The 9,058-nt window shown below is 36.1% G+C and overlaps 1 protein-coding gene across 1 annotated transcript; it reads right to left on the reverse strand.

Moving 5' to 3' along the window:
- Positions 1–257: 257 nt before the first annotated feature.
- On the reverse strand, positions 258–1,139 carry OR4N5 (olfactory receptor family 4 subfamily N member 5; the record flags this gene model as incomplete). The annotated part of the gene is made up of 1 exon (XM_079699574.1): positions 258–1,139. The coding sequence occupies one exon, from the start codon at positions 1,137–1,139 to the stop codon at positions 258–260; it is 882 nt and encodes a 293-aa protein (XP_079555700.1).
- Positions 1,140–9,058: the final 7,919 nt, after the last annotated feature.

Raw genomic sequence — 9,058 nt, forward strand, 5'->3', positions numbered from 1 at the left:
AGTATAACCTGTCTTTATTCACTTGACTGTAACCCCAGGAGACCTGGAATCTTACCTGTCCCATTCATATACCTATAATAGTGCCTGAAAACTGGAAGTACTTAATAAATACATTATTTGCTAAAAGATTGATTTATTTGGTGCATTAATGAATAAATAATTTATTCCAAATGAACTTTCTCCTTTCTTGCTTTTCTTATCCTTCTATTACATTCAGCAAACCATGTGCTGCCTCAATAGCCTCCTCATGGAAGCTTTCACTTCCGGTTGCGAAGGGTAGAAATTACAGGGTTCATCAAAGGAAAGATTACAGTGTGAAAGAGAGAAACCACTTTGTCAGCTGGGAAGGCTCTGAAGGGGTGAGTGTAGATGAAGATGGCAGGGCCAAACATGAGAAACACAATGATAATGTGTGTGATACATGTGGAAAGAGCCTTGTTCTTCCCTTCAGAGGAGTGCCCCTTTACATGGCAGAGGATGACTGCATAGGAGGCCAGAAGCCCCAGAAAGCACAGGAGGGTGAGCAGGCCACCGTTGGAGACCATCAAGAGCTCCACCACAAAGGTGTCTGTGCAGGCCAGCTTGATGACCTGTGGCACATCACAGAAGAAGCTGTCCAGCTGGTTTGGGCCACAGAAGGGCAGGTAGAGAATAAGGGCCACTTGTACAATGGAATGAGTAAAGCCCCCAAGCCACAGAGCCAACAGCAAGGAGTAGCAGGCTCTAAGGTTCATGACAGTTGAGTAGTGTAAAGGATGACAGATGGCAATATAGCGATCAAAGGCCATCACAACAAGAAGGAACATCTCCCCTGCTCCAAGGAAGTTCAGGAAAAAGAGCTGAATGATGCAATCTCTATAGGAGATCACCTTCTTCTCAGAGAGGAAGTCCACCAGCATCCTGGGAGCCACAATGAAGGAGTAGGATGCATCTAGGAAGGCCAAGTTGTCCAGAAAGAAATAGAGGGGGGCTGTGAGGCCAGGGTCTGACCTGATGGTGAGGATGATGAGGAAATTTCCAGGGAGGATAATGAGGTAGAAAATTAGGACTAGTACAAACACCAGGAGCTGAGTCTCTTGAGACTGGGTCAAACCAAGGAGGATGAATTCTGTCACCATTGTGCTGTTCTCCTTCATCATCACTCCTCAGTCTGTAGAATAACAAAGAGCAAAGAATCATCTGCTATAACCACCTTTTAATCTATTCCATAGCTCTCCTCCAAATAAAAATAATATTTTTCACATCCAACACTTTGCCAGCTGAAAACAACTTATGGCTCATAGTTCTCCTATGTTTTCAGTTAACCTTTCTACTCTTCATTTTCCTGATTCCCCAAGACACTGATCTTATAGCCACACTTGCATTCCTATTTAACCATGCACTTCTATGTAATTGTGCTCCTGTAGGACTCTTAGCTATTTTGCTTGAAGTATATTAGAAAATTCCTGATTGAAATAAAACTAATCATTATTTAGGTTGTCAGGTTGTTCTTGTTCTTGTTATTGTCAGTGGTGCACTATCTCTAATGCTTAGATTAGTTGCTGGGTTTTGGTCCTCTTCTTCGTCTCCACAGAGCAGAGATTTCGCAGATGCTTCTTTTCTTCAGTTCCTGAAGAATCCCTAGTTCCTTGTTTGCAGCTATGTGCCTTGTTTTCTGAATTTGTCCTTTACTAGTTCCATCATATTGTTCTGCTTTGGTGACCTTGTGCACCCTTACTCCAAACTGGTCACCTGGATCTCAAGCAAGAACCCTACATTTCATCTTAGAGGTATTCCCCTAGTTACACCACATTTGGTCCCCAGTCCTGCATCTGCTCCACACCCTATTCTTAAATCCTAATTAATACTAGTCCAGTCTTACTTGCTCACCATATATCCATAGCCTACTTTTTCCTCAGGTCTCAGAATGATAGCCAAATTATATCATTCCCACAAATACTTTCATGTAATATAAAACTTATTAGAATATATAAAATACTTTGACTGTCTCGACTAATAAAATCAAAGCTTAGTAGCTCTGGAATTGGCCACATAGAACACATATTGTAATATATTGTTTAACAGATGAGAAAAATAATGCAATTGGAATTAAGATTCTTAAGTTTACAGTGAGTTTTCTTTTTTGTTCTAATTAGTAAGTGGTAGGGGAAAAAAGTGTGTATTCCTCAGTTTAAACTGATTAGTAAGTTATTAATTAGTGTCCCATCAATTTGTATTATTTTACTTAGGCACTTAAATAATTAATTATTGTATTGTTTATGTAAATACTTCCCATTTGCAGGCTATAATATGGTCTAAAGAAGAATTCTGTTCATGACATCCAGAATTAAGGTTTAGTCTATATAGTGGTCTCCAAAATGGGATGTGCTCACCCCAGGGGATGTACAAGATAATCCATTGGGGTTCATAAAAATAGGAACTTCTCTCTATATTATTATAAATCATGCTTTAAATTTTAAAAAATATTTGTGATTGCTTTCTAATTTTTATATTACTATATTGTAGAAACATTTTATAAATAAATAAATATTTATATATTGTGATATTTGTGCATGTTTGTTGAAATGAATGATGTAAAAGATACAACCTCAAAACCATTATGCTCTGTGAAAGGAGCCAGTCACAAAGGACCACATATTGTATAATTCAATTTATGCAAAATGTCCAGACAAGGCAAATTTATAGAGACAGAAAGTAGAAGAGTGGTTGCCTAGGGATAGGGGTGGGATGGGAGTGACTGCTAATGAGAATGAGATTTCTTTTTGGGGTGATGAAAATGTTCTAAGATTATATGATGTTGATGTTTGCATAACTCTTTAAGTACACTTAAAACCACTGAATAATATGCTTTAAATGGTAAATTCTATGATATATTGATTATATCTCAATAAATAGTTTTTATAGTGCTATTTAATGTGGCAGAGAAGACTAGAGATGGAAAAATTCCCAACTGAAATTTGACAGAATTATTAATAGCATCCCTAGAGTTAGGAAGAGAGAAAAGAAAAAACGAATAAAGGAAGATCATTCCTTTTTTGTGCATTCCAGGTGCTCACAGTTATTTCATGTTTCTTTGGGTTAAAAGTTTCAAGACAGAGGGATCTCTATGAGTTACAATCTCCCTTTGCTTTTATTTTCTGTCATCTACCTCTACTCCCTGTTTGTTACTAACAGATGGAAATCTATACCACAGTGTTTTAAATTCACTTCTTTTCTCCCGTTCTCATGTATGTACTTTCTATTCTGGTGATTCTCAACTTGTGCTCATCACAGAGTTAAGGGACAGATGTACCTCAGATGGCTATTTCTCTGTACAAAATGAATTCCTAAAAAAAAAAAGCCCCAAACAATAGATCTTACAGGGACAAGCTTTTTGTTCTAGTCCTAGCAAAGCAAAGAAGTACTGTCAGTGTAGGCTAAGATAGAGATCTGAATGCTTTCATCATTTCTAATCTTCCTTGTTATTTCAACTGATACAAAAACAGATTTGGCACTGAAGATGAATGGGTAGAGAGGGTGCCTGTATCCCTCCCCTCTTTCTCAGAGTGCAGACACACAACTTCCATCCACAAGCAATACTGAGCATGCCTAGATTCCAACTTCTATCAGACCAGCTCCTGTTTGGGGACCCGATCACCATCCTACCATCTCACTGCTTAATCTTTCTTCATTCATTTCCTCTTCTTGTTTTTTTAAAAATAATTTCCCATTCTCTTCCTTCTAATTCTACCTTAATACACTCATTTTCTCAATTATTCTTTTTATATTTTCTTTAGCTTCTTTTATTTTTTATTTAAAATTTTATTCTTTTGTTTTTTCTTGCAGTTTCTCTTCCTTATTATATCCCTTGCTTTTCCTTCCTCATTGCTTCCTTCCTTATCATTCTCTTTCTTCTCCCTCTCATTTTCCCAAATCCTTTCAGTCTTAAATCTTTTTCACTCTGTTCTCTACATGTATCCTACTTCATTATATTCCATGCCTGTCTTTCCATTAATTCTGAGATAATATATTATTTTCTCATTCCATGGTAGAGTGAGCACAGTAGGTGCTTCCTAAGTGGTCCCTTAGAATGGATTTTCTACAGATTGAAAATGCTTAACTTGGTCTTCAGTGCTTCAGTGCCTTTTCTCCTGAATATTATCCTCTGAAATTTACTCAGTCTCAATCACCCATTAGTTACTTCACATTCTGTCACATATTTTGTCTGCTATTAACTAATTCTGATAGAAATGAAATGACTTGTCTTTATGCTCTAAAATAAATCTCCTTAACACCATCCTTGCCAACATGAATACATTTAATGAAAGTTCAAAAATGACTATGTGGTTTCTGATACTGTATTGATTCTATATTTTAAGTTATTATAATATACTGTTACCTATTTCTACAAGTTTTGAAAAATGTGGATCAAGCTGAAGAATCAAAAATATTTAATTGATACTAGAGTCAAGGATTATATAAAACTTTATTCAATTGCACAAATATTCACCCAGAAAATAACTTATAAATTAAATGGAATAGTTAAATTAGATAATGGAAATTGCTATTGTCCTTTAATACTCTAAGATTTTAGATAGTATCATGAATGCTATATGAAAAGTCCTGGTTTGGGAATTATTCTATCTAATTTAAGTTACTATTTCTGCAGTTTGGTAATTGTGTAACCTTGGGCAAGTCATTTCGTCTTTTAAAATCTTTTTTTTAATCTATAAAGGAGAAATAATATATCCCACCTTTCTGTTACACAGGGTTGATATGAAGATCAAATGAGATGATTAGTACCCAATTCACATCTACTTAAACTGAACTAAAACATTCAGTGACTGGACAAATTCCAGTAAAAATTGAAGAAGTGGACACTATGTCAGTAGATCTTTCATCAGTACCCTGGAGTTAATTCCATCAGAGGTGGTGACTGATTAAATCTGAATCATTTCAGGATAGGAAATTGTGGAGATTCAAAGGAAGTGTCCATGTAAAGTTTTCTTATCTAATTCAGCTAGGGTTTGTGAATCAAGCCTTTCTTCTTTTAAGATCCCTGACCCTGAGCCTTATGTTCATGTATGTTAGGACCAGCTGCAAGAGATAACTCTCATGCCTGCTGAGTGTGGGAACCAAGAAGTTTGCAACCTTATGAAGTCAGTGAAGTTTGTCTCTGGGATACAGCCTACCTCTTCTGGCTTAGGACTCTGATTTCCTCCTCCCTTTTATCTCTAATTTAGCATGGGGAAAAATAAGTCATTTATATGATACACCAGTTTAAATCCAGATGATGAATCTCTGAAAGCTATTGGCATTTTCACTTTTTTATAATAGTGGAATTAAAGATTTTAGCCCCTTTAAAATAATACTAAGCATCAGAAGGACATGGCAGGAGGTGTATTTGAGGGACAGTGTAGAAGGAGCTATATGTCTGAATTTAGATCTCACCTTTTCTCTGTTCCTGCAGCATCATTCTGTTCTCATGCATTTTAAGGCAGCAAATGTCCCAGACAAATACAATGTGATTTTTTTTTCTATTTCTTCTTCTTCTCAATTTCTTTCAAATATGAAGAGCAAAAAATTTCACCTCACCAGGGCTCCAGTGCTACTTTCAAACAAAGGACTATTATCTTCCTTCTAATGAAAAGGAGATTAACTGATCATTCAAGAATTTTCCCTTAAATATATGTTCTCATGGTGAAACATGATAAATTCTAAATCTGCTACAATTTGTGATGCAATAGGGGATATGCTTTGGGGTTTTATAGCTACCTTAAGCCTGCAGAGTACTTCCGATGGGAATTATTAGAATGTCAACTAGAATTAGAGAAAGGAAAAGACAAGAATATTTTAAGGATTAAATGTTCAAATTATGTGCCAGCTAAGGCCACACGGGTCTTGTTAGGATTTAGAAGTTGACATTTTATCAGTGACAGTGATAATGGAATGGCGCATATGTTTATTAAGCAGAATGAAAGTAGAAAGCTTGGGGAAGTTATTTTAGATCTTATTATACAGTTCACATAAGTGATGAGAAGACATTGATGTTTAATAAGAAGTTAGGTAGTGAGACTAAGTTAATAGTAAATATGTTACTATCTTCATTTCTTTGTGCAGAAGAGTTAGAGAGAGAAGATATTATACTCAAAATATTTTTCAGGGATAATTCTCCTTAAATAAGAGAACTTCATGACGTCTTGGAGAATAGTTCTTCTAAGGATATGCCCTCTCAAATAAAAGAGGAATTACTCTACTGTGATCTTGGTATTGATAGTTATTCATTTTTTTGAATGTGGGTTCTGCCTTAGCAAAATGAAGAACTTCTGGTTTTTCAATTAATGTTACATGGAAGAAAAAATATTTAATTGTACAAAAATCAATTTAATTTATTTTTTTGTTATACATTAAAAGGAAAAGTGAAATAAATCTGAGTCACATTAAAATTAAAATAACAAACAACTTTTACAAAGAAATACTATATATGATCAAGTATACTTTCATTCAAATTTATGTCCAGTTCAGCCAGAGATACATCAGGAGATATAGAAAAGTGGAAGAAAGAGGTAAAGTGATGAAAATAGTGTTGTTTACAGTTTTTTCCTATTATAATCTGTGCTGCAAATAAATAACTTTGAACATATGTCATTTTACTTGCATGAAAGTTTATCTGTAGTATAAATTCCCAGAAAGACAGATAGCTAGAAATATAAGATAATTGGAAAAGAAAAGAGAAGAGAGGGGGGAAAAAATGGAAAGACATAAAGGAAAAAATAGGAGAAAAAATGTAGAGACAGAGAACCATGCCAGCAGTGAAGCATGTACCACAAAGGCATATATGCAGATATAGAAAAAGGAGGAGAGGGGAAGGGAAAGAGAGAGGGGACAGGGTAGAGGATAGATGAGATATTTTTGGAAGTGCAGTCTCTTGTGTTTTTGGTTTTTCGTTTTTATTGTTTTTTATATAATTACAGATTTCCCAGGGATCTCACTTTTCAGAAGTGACTGGTGAAATAGATTCTAGTTCTTTGGGAGGCCTCAGAGAAGTAGAGGTGCTAGATGCATGGATCAACTCTCTCCCTCCCCAGGGAGAAACTGAAAGCTGGGATTTTTAATTGCCAGGTAATGTTCTGTTGTATGGATACAGCACATTTTGTTTTAACCATTCACCAGTTGATTAACATTTGGGGATGTTTTAACTTTTTTATTATTATGATTAAAGCTGCTGTAATCATTCATGTACAATTTGTTGGGTGGATATGTGTTTTCATTTATTTTGCATAGATTTGTGTGTGTGTGTGTGTGTGTGTGTGTGTGTGTGTGTTACGCGGGCCTCTCACTGTTGTGGCCTCTCCCGTTGCGGAGCACAGGCTCCGGATGCATAGGCTCAGCGGCCATGGCTCACGGGCCCAGCCACTCCGCGGCATGTGGGATCTTCCCAGACCGGGGCACGAACCTGTGTCCCCTGCACCGGCAGGTGGACTCTCAACCACTGTGCCACCAGGGAAGCCCTGCATAGATATTTGAAGTGAAACTGCTAGATCATATATTAACTCTATGTTTAACATTTTGAGAAACTGCCAAAATTTTCTTCAAAATTGTTGCACCATTTTACATTTCACTAGCAATGTATTAGGGCTCCAATTGCTCTACATCCTTGTTGACCCTTGTTATTCTCTGTCTTTTGGATTATAGCCATCTTAGTGGGTGTGACATAGTTTCTTATTGTGAATTTGATTTATGCTTCCTCTTGACTAATAATGTTCAACATATTTTCACGTACTTATTGGCCCTTTATATATCTTTTATGGAGACATTTATTTAGATGAGTTGACCATTTTTAATTGAGTTGTTTTTTTATTCTAGAATTTTCAATATTCTTATATTCTGGATACAAGTCCCTAGTCAAATATATGATTTATAATCAATTTCTACCATTCTGTGCATTGTCTTTTCCTTTTCTCCTGACTCTCATTTATATTGGGTTTTTGTTTGTTTATTTCTTTGTATTGTGTTTTTTGATTGTGAGTTGTCACTTCTAAAACCTTTCTGTGAGAGTAAGTGTAGCCTGTCTGAAAATTAATAAAAGGAAATATCAACTAAAATTGGAGTTGGGAAGGCCTGTAAAGGGAGCTCTCACGCCCTACCACTCATCCTCAATTACCCCAAATAGGAAGTCATCAAGTACTAGCCCCAGTGGGAAGAGATGTATGTAGTTCTCCCAAACAGGAAGGACAATCACTTTACTATCTCAGCAGGAGGAAGGAACACTTTCTTCTTGTCCAGCAAGAAGTTCAGCCAATGGAAAATGCCTAAGCTCAGACTTCACCTGAACTTTTACTTTCCTCCAATGAACTTTCATTTTTTACTTGCATATAGCTTTTTTTTCTTGTCCCACTCTCCTTACTATAAAAGCTTCCATGCTGTGTAACCCCTTATAGTATCTTTCCACCAGATGAGATTCTGCCTGACATGAATTGTTTAATAAAGCCAATTAGATCATCAAATTTACTCAGTTGAATTTTGTTTTTTAACATCTATTTTCAAGCTACATCTTTTTTTTTCAGTGAATACTTGTATTTACTTCTGCCAAATACCTAAGCCTACAACTTTGAAATTGAAAGTTAGAAGAAAATTCTCACCTTGATGTATCGGGACATACAAAGAATTTGACAACAAGTCAAATCCTTATTAGGGAAGCATTTATTTTCATCTCCACTAAAAAATCAAGTTTGAGAGACGTTTTTTTCTTGCTGTCTGCTTCTTCTGGGCAGGCTTTCCTCCAAAATTTTCTTTCTTTTCAGAATCTGAGCTCTCAGCATGGCTGCCAATCCATCCCTGTTCAGGCACAAAGCTTAGTCCACAGTGCTCTCCCAAATTCAAAGTTCTATTAGCAGGCTCTCTAGGCAGTGGTATTCTGTAGATGTTCTCAAAGTAGGCAATGGTTCAATACTGGTGTATTTTCCTGGAATGGAGTTCCAGAACTCCAAGAACATGGTATATCTCTCCATCTATTTGTATCATCTTTAATTTCTTTCATCAGTGTCTTATAATTTTCTACATACAGGTCTTTTGTCTC

The sequence above is a fragment of the Hyperoodon ampullatus genome, assembly GCF_949752795.1.
Source record: "Hyperoodon ampullatus genome assembly, chromosome: 3".
In the NCBI taxonomy this organism is placed as follows: Eukaryota; Metazoa; Chordata; class Mammalia; order Artiodactyla; family Ziphiidae; genus Hyperoodon; species Hyperoodon ampullatus.